Source organism: Miniopterus schreibersii (assembly GCF_964146895.1).
Source record: "Miniopterus schreibersii genome assembly, chromosome: 1".
Lineage (NCBI taxonomy): Eukaryota > Metazoa > Chordata > Mammalia > Chiroptera > Miniopteridae > Miniopterus > Miniopterus schreibersii.
The window spans coordinates 131354900-131371082 of NC_138101.1; the positions used below are offsets into that span (position 1 = coordinate 131354900).

The 16183-nt window shown below is 38.1% G+C and overlaps 1 protein-coding gene across 2 annotated transcripts in view; it reads left to right on the forward strand.

The window, feature by feature from the left end:
• The first annotated feature begins 14542 nt into the window (after positions 1 to 14542).
• Positions 14543 to 16183, forward strand: part of NOVA1 (NOVA alternative splicing regulator 1) — a 145598-nt gene continuing 143957 nt past the window's right edge. The window contains exon 1 of one of the 2 annotated variants that reach the window (XM_081158297.1): positions 14543 to 15325. In XM_081158297.1, coding sequence (XP_081014423.1) covers positions 15190 to 15325 — 136 coding nt within the window. In that variant the 5' untranslated portion in view covers positions 14543 to 15189. Of the gene's footprint in view, positions 15326 to 15942; positions 16049 to 16183 lie in introns of those variants that run through there. The other variant, XM_081158298.1, reaches the window with a different exon arrangement.

Consider the following 16183-nt stretch of genomic DNA (forward strand, 5'->3'; position numbering starts at 1 on the left):
AAATTTTAATACAGTGATGACCAGCAATGCTTGCATTTGTGTTGTCACATTAAGCTTTTTTGGTTTTGCTTTAGTAAAAAGCTTTTTCTTACATTTCTGAATTATAAATTTATAAACTCAAAAATTTATAAAATTATAAATTTGATATTATAAAGAGAATTATAAAATTGGTAGAAAAGATGTAGTTTTTAAAAAAAATCTATTGCTATCCGTTGGGATTTGCCTTTGTATATCAGGATTTTCTTGATCCTATGCCACCAAAATAAATAAATAAATCAGACACAAAGTTGATATTTATAACTTCTAATTTAAAGTCTTTATATCATCAAATGATTTAATTTTTACCATAATTAATTTTAAAATAAATGTTTTAAATTTAATTCATATAGTAGATCTATATTAATAAATGTCTCTTTTCTTCCATTTTAAAAACATATTTTTATTTTTTTATTTATTTTCTCACCCAAGGATATGTTTGTTGATTTTAGAGAGAGAGGAAGGAAGCAGGGGGGGAGAGAAAGAGATACATGGAAGTGAGAGAAACATCCATCAGTTGCCTCCCATACATGCCTCTTCAGTCTAGGTATGTACCCTGACTAGGAATCAAATCCAAAACCTTTTGGCGTATGGGACAATGATCCAACCAACTGAGCCACCCAGCCAGGATGAAATATTTTTATTTTTATTAGAAAAACCATTCCACTTAAAACCACAACTTATATTACATATGTATACCTAGCTTGGCTTTTGTTTTCAGTGTTCAGATGTCTAAACAGCTTTCCTTGTGTCAGGATGGATTATCTGCAGAACTATAACTACTATTTAATGGTGCTTACAAGGCCATAATGAAGACAATGTCCACTTGATTGGTACTCAAACTCAAATGAAAAAAATTATAAAACTATTTTTTTTCTCTGATGAATACATAACTCAATGTTTATTTTTGAACATTACGCCAAAGATTGGCTGACATTCAGTCACTTCAGAAGGCTTGAGAAAAAGCATTCTAACTTTGGGTGACAAGTAATCCAAATCTTTGTTATAAATTCAGAGAAAAAGTTTATTTTAATTCAATATTAATAGCCTGAACAAATAAGGGTAAACAGCTTGGCTGGCATCCCAGGCAGGTAAAATAATGAGTGAAGTGCTCCAGAATAAGTGTGAGTTATGGGAACCAGGGCAAAGCCCTTAGCCCATGCCCTACCTAAAGGAACAACTGCTGTTTACCTTTGGCTAATCATTACATGGAAATGTGAGACAAGATCTACTAGATTATGTGATTTTTGAAATGGACACTGGAAAACATATTTTTAAAGAGTATAAAATCTATTTTTTAAATAGCGGTCCCCAAAATGGAATCACATTACTGGCAAAAAAAAAAAAGGTAGTTTGTAATCTTTCAGCTATATAATTCAAGTTCAATTATTTCAAATAATTTCATTTTGTATGAATCACAGGGATATATATGTGTCTGCGTTATAAAATAATATTCATATTTAAAACCACGTAAAGAATTCAGGCTCACACATAATATATAAAGTCACTTAAACGTCAGTATTTTAAAATGTCTATTGCAGTACATTCTATTCTTCTTCCTTTGGCTACTAATAATGTATTAAATATCTATAATGAAATATTCTAAAAAAAATAGTAGATTGAAATTTAACTATTTCACTCCTTAGAAAGAATTAAAGAAGTCATTTCCTTGACTCCTTAACCATATCTCTTAGTCTTTTCAAATTATCCTTACAGAAAGCCAGAACTGTAAGTTTTCTTGAAAATATCTAATAAAATCCTTTATGTTATGGATGAATAAAGTTCAGAAAGTAGAAGTGCTTTTCTAATATCGCAGAGATAGCTAGCAGCAGAGACTCCAAATAGCATAAAGTTAAAAAGTAACATTTAATATTCCACAATGAGATTATGAAAAGACTGAGGAGCAAAGAGAACATTTATAGTAAATTAAAATATAAACTATATAATTGGTATAGATGCAGACATATCTGAGTAAATTTTACTAGGAGATCTAACCTTACTCTTATTTTTAGTGGACATTCACTAATATATTTACAGTTGATAAACAATTTTCAAGTTGTTAACTTAGCATGAACGAATCCTGGATGGGTACCATTTGTATCTGGGAGAATTTCAAAGAGGCTTGTGTCAGTGGACAAAGCTGGCATCCTGAGCCTCAGTAGTAATTAAACTCAGTATCTGTCATTCGTCTTTACTAATAAGCTGAGAATTCAAAGGTTTTGTTTTATTGACATAAAATAGAAATTTAGTGGACAGTTCAATAGAAAAAAAGGGGGATTAGAAACTAACTGTAAAAGATGAGAACTCTGCTTCTGACTGTCAGAAGGGCTGACAGGATTCAGACAGGTTCCAACAGGGAATGAAGGCATCTTCTTTCAGAACCACAGAGCTGCCTGAGAGACCAGGACTGGATATTAATGTAGCTTGTATGAATTGCTCCATATACTAAACATCATGTTTTATTTGTTCTAAAACAAAGCACATCATATTCAATATCTTCACTCTCTGGATTTATACAAAACTATATTTGTTGTATTTAACAGAGAGGACTATTTTCCTCCCTGCAAACATCCAAGGATCTGGAGGAAGTGTGGTTGGTATCTGTTGGGAGAGTGGGCTGGTCTTTATGGCAATTATTATTTCCGTATGTTCCATGATGCTGTTATTATGGTTTATCTCCTGCTATATGTTGGGCACTGATCCCCTGACAGGCTCAATGAGACTGCCATGGTAATGCTACTTAATAAGTGGGCAAAGACCTATATAGCATCGCCCTACAGGCTGTAATGCTAAGTGCCTGGTCTTTAACAGCATTACTCAGCTATTCCCCATTTAAGGAGCTCCATGCAGTGGGCTCACATTTTGTAACTCTCCCAGTTTCTCAGATCGAGTTACTTCCTTATTCCCAACTCAGTTACACTTAAGGTAGAACTAACTTCACATCCATTCAGTAAAAAATATTCAAAGGACAAGTCAAATAGGTAAAAGACAAAGACATGTGATCATTGGGTCAGGGATGGGGTGGAAGGCTGTGTTAATAAAATAAGCAATTACATTCTTGGGGATTAGTTAAGGAAACATGGGACCATGTCTTGTTTCACTAGTATAAAGCATAAAAGTTACATAGTGTGGGACTGCGGTGGGGACAGAGAACTGAAAATAAACCTGGAAATGAAACTGAGAAACTTAATTTTTAAAAGGAAATGTAATATACTTTTTCTTACGTAAATTTTTGATAGGAATTAAAAGCTAAACAGAAGCATAATATGGTGTGTATGGTATATGTGTGTGTACAGTATTTATTCTTCTATCATTGTAGAATAGCCAGATAAATACAATGAACATGTTCTTGTCGACTATATAGGCTATACATTTTATGTTCAATGAGAACATATTATGTTTTTAGGATAATCTTTCTGAGGCTCATCCATGTTGCAGCATGTATAAGTACCTCACTTCTTTTTATGGCTAAATACTATTCCATTGCATGACTAAACCATATTTTGTAATCCCTTTGTTAGTTGATGAACATTTGGGTTGCTTCCACTTTTTGACTATTGTGACTAATGCTGCTATTGGAATTCATGCAAAAGTATTTGCATGAAACCTGTTTTCAATTCTTTTGGGCAAGTACCCAATTCCTAAGAGTGAAATTTCTGGGTCACATGGAATTCTATCTTTAGCTTTTTGAGGAACCACCAAATAGGTTAGCTAAAATTCACAGAGTACTGAGAGAAAAGAGCTCCACAGCAAAAGACCTTTGGAAATCTGAGAGGCTCCTCTTGGGTCTTTAGCTGAGTACTAATCAGCACATGCATTGGAGGAAACTACCTAAGGATTAGAAGTAACAGTGCTTGGTGCTTGGAAAGACAGAGCTGGGAATAGTTCCCATTCCCTCTACCCAGAACAGAAAACTTCCTAATTCTCTCTGCTCAGCTAAAGTACTAAGAGGGTTTTGCCTCAATTGTGGGCTAAGATTAGCCCTAAATTAAATGGTGATCTGGCCCCACCTCATAAAGCTTAAAAGCAAGACCCCAAAATGTCAGAATATTTCCAATAACCACATTCAAGAAAAAAGCTTAAGAATATTTGTAGAAACACAAAAATATCCCACATACAAGGTAAAATTAACAATACCTTACATCCCATAAAAATTACTAGACATGCAGAAAAGCAAGACAATATGATTCATATTGAAGAGAAAAAGCAAACGATCAAAACCATATAAGAAATGACACAATAGAATCAATAAACAAAGATATTAAAATAATTGTTGTAACTGTCTTCCATATGTTCAAGAATCTCAGAATTTATTCAACATATTATGTGGATTCTTGGAATATATAAAAAAGACAACTTATAAAGGTGAAAACTACAATGTCTGAGATGGGAAGTCTACTAAATATTCTTACTTGATCTGTGTAAGTAGAAAATTCTAAGTGACCAGAAGTCTGACTTGAATCATCAAAAAACTCATGGTCCCTCAATCAAATTCTGGACCTGAGTCAATTTACAAATCCAAGAAGGAGATTTTTAGAAAGGATTCTACTGTATTATGAATTTTATAGTGTGTAGCAAGGAGCTCATTCTCACGGAATTCATGGTCTTACATTCTCCATCATTCTGAAGCAGCTGGTTTGATTGGACTGTAGATTGTCCTTTCGAAGACTCGGTTATGGTGCCGGCTAGGTCAAATACCTTGTGAAACTGAAACAATGTCCTCCAAGAGGTGGTCCACTCTCTAAATCAGCCTCTAACATATGGTGCTATTTCTCACATAACTAGGATTTACTGATTCTTAAATCAGAAACTCAAGGGCTGGAAATGGAAGTGGCTCCTCTCACTATTGCTCCAAGAGATCCTGTTTTGTTTTATTTTTCAATTACAGTTTATATACAGTATTATTTTGTATTAGTTTCAGGTATACAGCATAGTAGTTAGACAACCATATACTTTACAATATGCCCCCCCAAGGCTAGTACCCAATGGGCACCATATGTAACTATTAGAATATTATTGACTGTATTCCTTATGTTGTACTTTACATCCCCATGGCTATTTTGTAATTGCCAATTTGTATTTCTTAATCCCTTCACCTTTTCCACCCAGTCCTCCAGCTCCCCTCCTGTGTCAACAACTAGTCTGTTCTCTGTATCTATGAGTTTCTATTTTGTGTGTTTATTTTGGGTTTAGATTCCACATATATGTGAAATCATATGGTATTTGTCTTTATCTGTGTTATTTCACTTAGCACAATACCCTTCATAAATCCAAAACATTAATTCAAAAATATATATCCATCCCTATGTTCACTGCAACATTGTTTACACTAGACAAGATATAGAAGCAACCTAAGGGCCCCTAGTGATCTTGACTAGCAAAATGTTTCTTTCCCATCTCCATGACTAGGGTATTTTGGTCTAGAGGTCTTAGTTTCAAAGCAAGGAATGCATCCACAAGGGGACACCATAAAGCTTCCATTGAACTGAAAGTTGAGGCTGCCATTTAACCACATTGGCCTATGTAGCCTCTGAATTAACGGGGGAGAAAGAGTAACTGCTAGCTGCAGTGATTGATCCTATTAACCAAAAATGGGTGCTTTTACTCAATGGGGTTAAAGAGGATTATATCTGAAATACAGGAGATCCTTTAGGGTGTCTCTTTGTATTCCCAGGTCCTTTGATTAAAATGAATGGAAAACTAAAACTGAATTCAGGTAGGATTTCTAATAGCTAAAATCCTTCAGGAATTAAGTTTCTAGTCATTCTACTTGGCGAAGAACCACAACCAGCTGAGGTGCTTGCTGAGGACAAATGGAATATGAAAATGGTAGTGGAGCCCCATCCTGCGTGGCTTAGTGGTTGAGCATTGACCTAGGATCCAGGAGATAGGGGTTTGATTCCTGGTCAGGGCACATGCCTGGGTTGAGGATTCGATCCCCAGCGGGGTGCTTGCAGGAGGCAGTCGATCAATGACTCTCTCATCATTGATGTTTCTATCTCTCCCTCTCCCTCTTTCTTCCTCTCTGAAATCAATAAAGACATATTTTTTAAAAAAAAGGTAGTGGAAGAAGGAAATGAAAGAGGATAGTGGAAGAGTGGAAGAAGTAGCAGCTATGATCATTTGCAGAAATGAAGATTGTAATCATTATGTGTACTTCTTTATTATTTTGATGTGACTTCCTATATGCATTATTTTTTCCATTACCTATCTCACCCTCTTATTACATAACATAAGGCATGTTAATAACAGTTAACTTTATATTTCAGTATTTAATTAACAGATGATCACGGGATTTTGTATCCTCTCCTAGAGAGAGTTATCATGTTTTCAGTTTTACATGGGATAGTTCATTGTTACGTCATTATGTTAGAAGTATAATTTTGTTATTGTCTTTATTTGGTGATTAAATATGGCTTAAGGAGATGTGTATGACTGTCAAGTCCACAAAGTGTGGCTGTGATGGCTTTCTGATATGTCAACTCAGTCAGGTTGAACTACATTTCTGGGAATTTCTTAACTAGTGTGTTTCTAGCTAGAGTGGTCCACAAGGGATAGTCTCCTGTGAGAGCTGGAGGACAGAAGGGAGGCAGCACCCATTCCATAGCATGCATGCAACTTCTCCTAGTTATTCAATCAAACAGTAGTCTAGGTCCCACTGTGTAGGGATTTTGGAAATGTAATTAAAGTTCCAATTTTGAGTTCAAAAGGGAGAATATCCTAGGTGGGGCCTGACTTAATCAGGTGGTAGTCATCAAAGCAACTAGGTCTCTCTGAAAATTGGGGACTCCAAGCACAGTCGGACTGCAATTGCTCCCCCTTCCCCTGTATTTTTTCTTCTTGACTGCCTATCTGTAGACTTCGGGCTTGCTTACCCAGAACTTACAATTACGTAAGCTAATTCCCTTAATATCACTATACACCTATCATTAAATATCTATATCTAAATGTGTGTAAATATATATGTATATATAAAATTTAAAAATATGTATCATACTGGTCTGCTTCTTTAATTGAAACCTGACTGATACACATTAAAAGAGATTTAAGAGACATGTGAACCAGTTGCAATGTATTTATTTGGGTAGAGGTTTGAACAAAATTAAAAAACACACACAACTTTATAAGACCATTAGGGAAATTTAAACACAAACTGGATATACGACAATATTAAGGAGTTTTTGTCAATTATTTTCAATATAATAATAGCATTTTGGATAGTTTTTAAAAGTCTATAATATATTCAGAATAAAAATATTATGATTGAATTTGATTCAAAATTATCCTCAGGGAGAGATTATAAATGAAACTAGATTAGTCAGGAGTTTATAGTTTTGAAGGTAGGACTCATTATATTATTTTATCTCCTTTTGAATACATTTAAAATTTTCCATAATGAAAAAGTAAAATGATTTGTTAAAGCCCACAAATATGTAACCTTGAGAAGAAAAGGTTAAGTAAAGGCAAATTATACATTTACTAATTTTTCTACCCCCACTACAGACATTAGGAAGAGCTGCTATACCCAGCCTCTCCTTGTCTCCCTCTTTCTGTCACACATGCAGACATACAAAACCCCTTTCTACATCATATGCACATAAACGTCTATATGTAAAATTAGGTAAGTTCTATATCTGCTCAATTATATAAAATGACACATGAATAAAATAATTTAAATGAGGTAAGTTAGACACTTCTCACCAATTACAGAAATATTTCTACATAATGAAACCAAAAGATTAGATAAAATCTAGATATGAGTTTGGTAATGCAGTTATTTTTAATGTACAGGGATGCCGATTTCTTCTTGCACTGATAAACACAAAAAACATTATAAGACAAACAGAACTTATTATTTGACCTATAATATACAGTGGAAATAGCAAACTACATTAGAAAGAATCCATGACCAAAAACATAAAAAGCCTATCTAGAAGTCAGGAAGTACTATGGCTTATTTGAACAGCAAGGAGTAAACACGTAAGAAATCTGAATAATCCAAAATGTAAGCAATTCCTTGACGCTAACCTGTGGGTCCAGTGGCTTATTATTTGAAATTGTATTTCATTATATTTATAATGCCTCGTTTATCATTTCTTCAATTCACTTCATCTTGCTACATATAGTACTTCCTAATGAAGAGTCATCCTACCAAAAATGGTCATTTCCATGTTAAAATGTGAAATGACACATTTTAAAATTCTAGTCTACTTTCTTCCCCTCTTCTTGATCTCTGGTCTTAGCTCTAGCTAAGATAGGTGTAGGTAGGGAATAAAACATCACGGAGAGTAGAGGATGTGGGGATGTACTAATTTATTATACCACAATGTAATATAAGAGTGAACTAGGATAAACATTTCTACTATTACACATGGGGAGATTACCATATAAAGGAATCTGATGAATAAAAGAGACTTTATGTTTTATAATTTTCAGGCTAAAACAAAGAGTCAAAGCACTTGAGTATTAGTAGGGTGACTATACAATATATTGTCCAAATTGGGACAATTTTGAGGGAATTTATAATTGCTCTGGGACATCAGCATAAGCCAGGACCATCTTGGGCAAATGGAGATTCAGGGTCACGCTAGGCATTATCCAAAGAAAGCATGTGTAACTGAAAATATTATGAATGCAACAGTAACTTAAACTTAGTTGACAGAACATGAATACTAGTCAATTATTGCTTCTTTATTCTAGTTTCATAGTTCTATTTTTTCTTTCTTTTTTGCTTTATCTTCACATATTTATTATTTACATTTTTTACCTCAGCAATTTTTCATATCAAGACAGTTTAAAAGGTGAAACTGCCACATTTTGAATTGTGGTTCCAAAAATATTTTCAATGGTAGATTTTAATTAATTATTATTTTAAAATGCAAAAATGGCAGAGAATATAGTAAATATATTATTCACAATATCAAAATTGTTTTCCTTGGTATATTATTTTTTCATTGTGCCTGAAGTACATACATCTTTAAAATGCGTATTAACTGATTTAAAAATACATGTGAAGGCACACCATATGTACTTTTATTTTGACAATTTTCTTTGTAAGATTCTAAAAACTGTAGTAAACCTAATAAAAAATTGTTTTTTATAGACTTACAGAGCACCTACCAACTCTCTCCCAGATTATAGATGAGGAAAGTGAAACAGCAAGTAAATGAGTTACTCTAGGTCACAAAGTAGGTAGGGGAAGAGCCAGAACCAGATCATCAGTTCAAGGTTATTAAACTTTTTATTTTGAAATAAGGTCAGACTTAAAGAAGAGTTGCAAGGATAGAAGATCCCCTATACCCCCAGCTTCCCCTAATGTTAACTTTTTTCATGTACCAATTATCACAAGGTTCTTTTTATTGCACTATGGAAAGTGTTAGTTCAGATTTATTAAGGTAAAGGACAACAGATGCATTCCATAATATTTATAAAAATGCTAAAGAACTTGATCTATTAGAAGCCAAGAAAATATACCCAGTGCCAAAGAATTAGGATCTTCCCTAATATTAACATATCTTTATTAGGATGGTGTATTTGCAACTGGAATATTAAGGTGTGGGCATTTTTTGAAATAATGCTAATAACACATTTATGTTTCTATATAAATTAGTGTGCGCTTTCATCGACTGTTTCATAAACATAGCCACTGACAGTGAACTTGTATTATTTGATACAGAAAAATAAAAGCTATTTGAATTTTTGAAGAAGACAAAAGTTCAATAAATCACTTTTCTCTAAGAAGTGCAATCTTAGAAAAGGATTTCTAATCAATACATGTATTTATAGAAGTTATTATATAAGACCTGGGATGTACAATTAGGTGATATACTCCTTTGGCATATATTTGTTCCTATTTTCTTTGTGCTATATTGAATAAAAAAGCAACCAGAATATGTACACTGATTCTTCATGTCATGTATCTTAAAAAACTAAAACTGTATTTTTTAAGAACATAAAAAAACACACAAATAATTCAGTCTTTTTACAATCAATGCTTGGTTACAATATATAGATTGTGATAATTATAAAACCTTAGGTTATTTTTATGTTGTTAGTTCTTTAAACTTTCCAGATTCTTTCATATTTATTCTATCTTTCCAATACCTTGCAGAAACAGACTTATTTTCCTTTTTCCTAAATTTATGTTGATACTTGTAACAAATGGTTAGTGCTCCACCCATCACTCCTTGCCTTACCTTTTCTGAGCACTCTGATTTCCCATAATGGTGGGGGGATGTTCCACAGTGGTGTGTTCATTCCCCAGCATTTCTAGCCTGTGTAAGGGCAGAACAGACTCCTGCCTCCAGCGAAAGTCCTCAGAAAAAGATGCAGCGCTGGTTTGGAAGACTAACTAGCATGCATTGAATTAATGCACCCTAGAAATAGACCTCCACCAATGACTGAAGAGTTGGTGTCTATATACCTCCGTTTTTTCACACTTTATTCTGAGGCTACTGTTTTAAACGGTTTTCCAGGAATCCCAAAGAGATTAAGCTCTTTGCTCACAGTGATACTTGCTTGGTAATTCACCCTTTGTTGCCTTTCTTCCATTCCCTGTGTCACTTCTCCAAGTCCCTACTGTGTTTCCTGAAATCACTTCTGAAATAAACTACTTGCACTTGAGTCCTAAACTCAGGTTTTAATTCTGGTAGAATACAAATTCAGAAAATATTTTCCCAAAGCACAGGCTGCAGAAACACTCAAGCAGAGGGAGTATTTATGTTGTTTGGTAATGGGATTATTTGTAGGAAAGCTGGAGCCTGGAGACAAAGAAATGGGTTTAGGAACATTTGTGGATATCAACTATTTGTGCTTTCTCTAGAAAGCTGATCATTATTACTGAAAATAGGTTATCTTATGCCCATATTATTCAGACCAAAACTTAGGAAGGAAAAGAACCCCTACTGAAAGCTGACAAAGACTGGGGATTTTGTTCTTTAAATTAATATTTTCTATCACAGTTGCTTATGTTTATAACTCACCAACTAATTAGCAAGGAAAAGCACACAAGTTCTCTTGTGTCTTAAGGTGTTAGAAAATATGAAATTTGCAGTGTTGCAGCCCTGGCTTGGTGGCTCAGTTGTTTGGAGCATTGTCCCATGGACAGAAAGGTTTCAGGTTTTATTCCAGTCAGGGCACATGCCTAGGTTGCAGGTTCAATCCCCTGTTGGGTTGGGGAATGTATGGGAGGCAGCCAACTGATGTTTCTCTCACTGATGTTTCTCTCTCTTTCCCTTCTTCTCTCTCTAAATATCAATAGAAATAGCATATCCCGAGGTGAGGATTAAAAAACAAATTTGCAGTGCTACTTGCTTGCTTGGGTAATTAAAAAATAAAATATTTCTTTTCGGAAAATTAAAAGGTCAAATGCTTCTATTACATGTTTTGAAAAGTCCATGCAGTTTATTTGTAGCATAAGAGGAATAGTGTAATAATTATTAATAAAGTGGGAGCTGTTCTTTTATTTCTTTAATTTTATTGCTGGTAAAAACGCAGAAAACAATAGGTAAAATATTTATGTCTATTAAATCAGAATAATAGAGGTATAAGTGTGAAATGGCTAAGTATAATTTTTTAAAAAACAGCAAAACATACTAGAGAACGGAGGCTTAATTAGAATGTAATCTCTGATAACCTTCATTGACCAAATCAACTCATAAGTGATTGATCTTTAGTGCCCAGGTATTAGGATAGTCTCTCTAACTCCTGGCATATCGTAGCTAGGTTACTATTAAGCATACTATGCACATTTAAAATTATATCTTCTGCTTCTGGACCCAATGGAGTGGTAGGTAGTATTTAAATATTAAGTCTGAAAAAATGAATAAGAGAAGGGTCAAATAAATATCATAAAAATACACTACCATGACTGTCAGTAGGCTTATGTCTATAAGGCAATTTAAGTTACATATGGCAATAACAGATATCTTCTGAACTATTTTTGAAATATTTTTAGAAATTTGTTAACAGCAAATTTTACCATTCTAAGTCAGCCTTTCTCCAATTCAAAACTATATTCTATTGAATAATTTGCCCAAGCTTTAACGTAATATAGCTTTGAATTATCTTTGTCTTCAATTATCTTTTCCTTCAATTATCTTTGCCCCCATCTTTTACTGTTTTAAAACAATCTAGTACTAAATCCCAGCCCTAACATTTCATTTAAAAACATCCTTACATATTTTTGTACACTTCACAGAACACTTTGATTGCACAATGTCTGGCATCAGCCTGTTTCTATCTTGACTACCACATACTTATTCCAAACCGTTTTTATTCTCATCACAGCTCCGTTTTCTTATATCCAGTTCTGTGTACAAATCCTCTTTATTTTGATCATGAAAGCTATGTCGTGGTTTCCTATTACATCATATTCAAAATTCTGGACTCTGGTCCACAGACCTTTACCAATATCCACTAACTTACCTGCTTTTCCTTTCTTTCAGCTCTCAGCGTACCTTCTTTCCTGACTTCACGCAAACGTGTTTTTCGTACACGGATGAACTTTTATTCTGAAACTAAACATTATTCTCTTCCTTGTTCAGCAGACTATCATCTATCTTTCATTATTTAAAAGCACCAGAAATCTCAATGCCTCCTAGATGCTCCTTCCAATAAAGAATGCTAGGAATAGAGTTAGTATTCATTTCCATTCCCTTGTCTATCAGGAATTATATTTTGCTCTATTCTCTTTGATTATTGCATCAAATATGCAGGTATTCTTGGTTAGAATACCATAGAATCACAGTGAAGTCCTTCCTTACGCCTGCTTAATATTAAAGCCATCTTTCAGGTTTGGAGTGCTGGAGTGGAAAATACAGAGAAAGAGCATCTTTGTTCTAGAAATCTAGTAAATATGTTTACACCTTTTTACATCTTATAATACATTGCCATGTACATTATCTCATTTGGCTCACAAGAAGTGTGAGAGCTAGGGGTGCAGACCCTGTTTTAAGAGGGAGGGAACCTGAAGCTCTATGTACTGCAATATTCAAGAGGACAGACTTTGGAATCAGGAAGAACAGAGTTTGAATTATTACTACAATGTTTACTCACACCTGTGTGACTTTGGGTCAATTACTAATATCTCTAAACCTAAAATCTTCATAAAAAGGGGATAGTAATAACCGCATGATACACTACATGTAAAGAGCATCACATGTAAGTAGATCACTTGACATATGGTAAGCACTTAGTAAGTAGCAACATGTTAAGGGATTCGCCCAAAACACACTTTTAGAACATGCCTGTTAGGAACTGAAACCGAGATTTTGGACTCCAAAGCTCATGCTTTGCCACTATCCCTGCTTCCTAACACAAAGATTTAATTAATCTACTAACCTGATAGATGACCTTGGGCACAATACTTCATTGAGTCCGTCTACTCATCTGTAAACTGAGTCTTTTCAGACTTTCAGGTTCTATTCCAGCTACATTAGATTTTTTTCCCCCCCTGTAGGGTTGAGGTTCAAGTCCGTAATACATCCAAGATCTGTAAAATCATAAGCTGTGCACATTGCAATGAACTGTATTCCTATATGCATATTTCGATCAATATTTAATTTTCTGTACACACTCAGCTGTTGCCTGTCTTTAGTCTGCCTACCAGCGACTCGTGAAGGAAAGACCCATACTTACTTAGCTTTATTTATGTATACCCTGGCTTGTTCCCGAAAGGATTTAAGGCGGCAAGTGACACTATACAGTGCCTAACGGTGTTACACAGTGCGAGTAATAAATACTCTTTTGATTAACCGCCCCGCAGAAAATCTCCGATGAGTGAGATGTTAAGTAATGTCTTTTACCTAACTCTTAAAAATAAAAACGAATGCCCCTAGCTACAGGTCCCGGAAGCATCCAGTTAAGGCTCTAACCTCAGCCCTGACACTGTCCCGCCAGTTGTCAACGGTCACTCGAATGCCCTTCTCCAACTAGCCCAAACTGTCGCCGCTCCAGTCCCGGCGGGACCGAGCTCCCACCCCGCCCCTTCACTCGCTCGCATACCCCAGTTTCCTGATTGGAAAGGAGCCTGAAGAGCCTTTCTCACATTCCCACTTTATTGGCTGGCCCCGCTGTCAGTAATCTCTGCTTCCCGCCTTCCAGCCTAGCGCGTTTCTCGGACCCCTCGGTTTCGGCGACGAGCCGCTCGCGTTTGCCTGAGCCGTGTTGCCGGGGACCCGCAACCTTTCACCTCCACCCTTCCCGAGGGAGCGCCCCGGCCCCCGCCCCCGCCCCCCGGCGCGCGCCCCCGCGCACGCGCTCCGCCGGCGCGCGGACACACTCACGCCCCCCCCCGGCCCCTCCGCCCCCGCAGGCTGAGGCTTGGGCGCTGGGAGGCGGCGGCGGCGGCGGCGCTGCTGAGAGCCAAGGACCCGAGCGCGAAGTGTGTGGGAGTCTACGAACTCAACCCCTCACTACCCTCCCCTCGCAGCCATCCCCCTCCCTCCCCGCCAGCCCCCCCCAACAAGCGGGAGAAATAATGAGCGAGACCCGGCAGCAGCAGCAGCAGCAGCAGCAGCGCCGAGCAGCCCAGGCAACGGCAGAACCGCTCCGGCAGCGGCGGCGGCGGCAGCACCAGCAGCGGGAGCGAGCGCAGCGCTAGCGCGGCGCGGGGACCGCCGCGCTCTTCCCCGGCTCCTGCCCTCCTCCGCCGCTCGCTCCTCTCCGCAGCCACCTCCTTCCCCTCCTCCTGCTCATTCACTCTTTCCCTCGCTCTCCCCTCCTCCTCGGCTTCTCCCCGCGCCCCGCCAGCCCTCGCGCTCTCCCACTCCCTCTGCCCGTCCTCCCCGCTCCCCTCCTCCCGCTCATTCACTCGCCCCTCTCCCTTCTCCACTCTCTCCCCCTCTCTCCTTTCTTCTCCTTCTTTCACCCTCCGTCTCTCACACCCCCTCCATTCCCCTGTCTCCTTTCTGACACTGCACTGCAGCTGCTCCTCAGCCCTGCCCCCTCCCCAGTGAGAACAAACCAGCAACATAGCTTTTTTTCTTAGAGATTTCTATTGATCCGATTAAAAAAAAAAAAGAAAGAAAAAAAAAAACCTTAAGAAACTCCAAACGCAAAAAAAAAGAAAAAAAAAGAAAAAAAAGAAAAAAAAAAAAGAGCCAAAACAAAAGGGAGAACCTTCTCCCCGTAGCAGCGGCAGGACCTGCAAACATGATGGCGGCAGCTCCCATCCAGCAGAACGGGACCCACACTGGGGTTCCCATAGACCTGGACCCGCCGGACTCGCGGAAAAGGCCGCTGGAAGCCCCCCCTGAAGCCGGCAGCACCAAGAGGACCAATACGGGCGGTGGGTATCGCTTCCACCTCCCCGCCGGCCCCATCCCCCGCCGCCCGCTCCTGCCTCCCTCCCGCCCGCCGCCCTCGCTCCCTCGCGCCCGCCCTCCCTCCCGCGGCCGGGACACCTCCTGCCCGAACCCGCGGCTCCCGCGCCCCTGCCCCGCGCCCCCTCCCCTGCACCTGCCCCGCACCTCGCTGTCCGGGACACATTTCCATTTCTGTGTTTATCATTCATCAAAATGGCGACCGATTTTTCGGAATAGACCTCTCTTTCCATTTAAACGGTCGAAAGGCTGACCATTTAAATATCCTAGACCTGGGCCAAGGGGTCCGTGAAGGAGGAGGAGGATGACCCCCGAGTGAGGTGACGGCCGCCCGAAGATGCGCGCGGCATTGAACAGTCTGATAAAATAAATAAATAAATGGCACTTGGGGAGCGGATAGCAAATGATCGGGGCACCTGAGAGTTTTTCTCGCCATCCCCTCGCTGTGGGCCACAAGTAGTATGCAAAATCTGGATGAGTGCATGCTCTTACCGCACTTGTATGGTCGGTGCAAATATCTCATTGATTTGTCTTCCGCGGTGTGCATAGGAGGGTGGGGGTGTCTGGTACTATGACTTGTTAGTGAACATCCTGCGCTTCCTGGGAAGATGAGTTATAACGGGACCGGTATCGCTTCTTCATTTGCACTGGAGTCATCTTAACAATGCACCCAATGCATCGAGGCAGAGGTGAATTTATCTACCGCATGTTCATTAGAGACGGATGGGGGTCTTGCGAGTGGCACACCCGCAGCATTTGGAACATTCATTCACATAAGGAAGCTGGATTTTCCGGGCTGTTTCCTATTTGAGACATGATCAGTC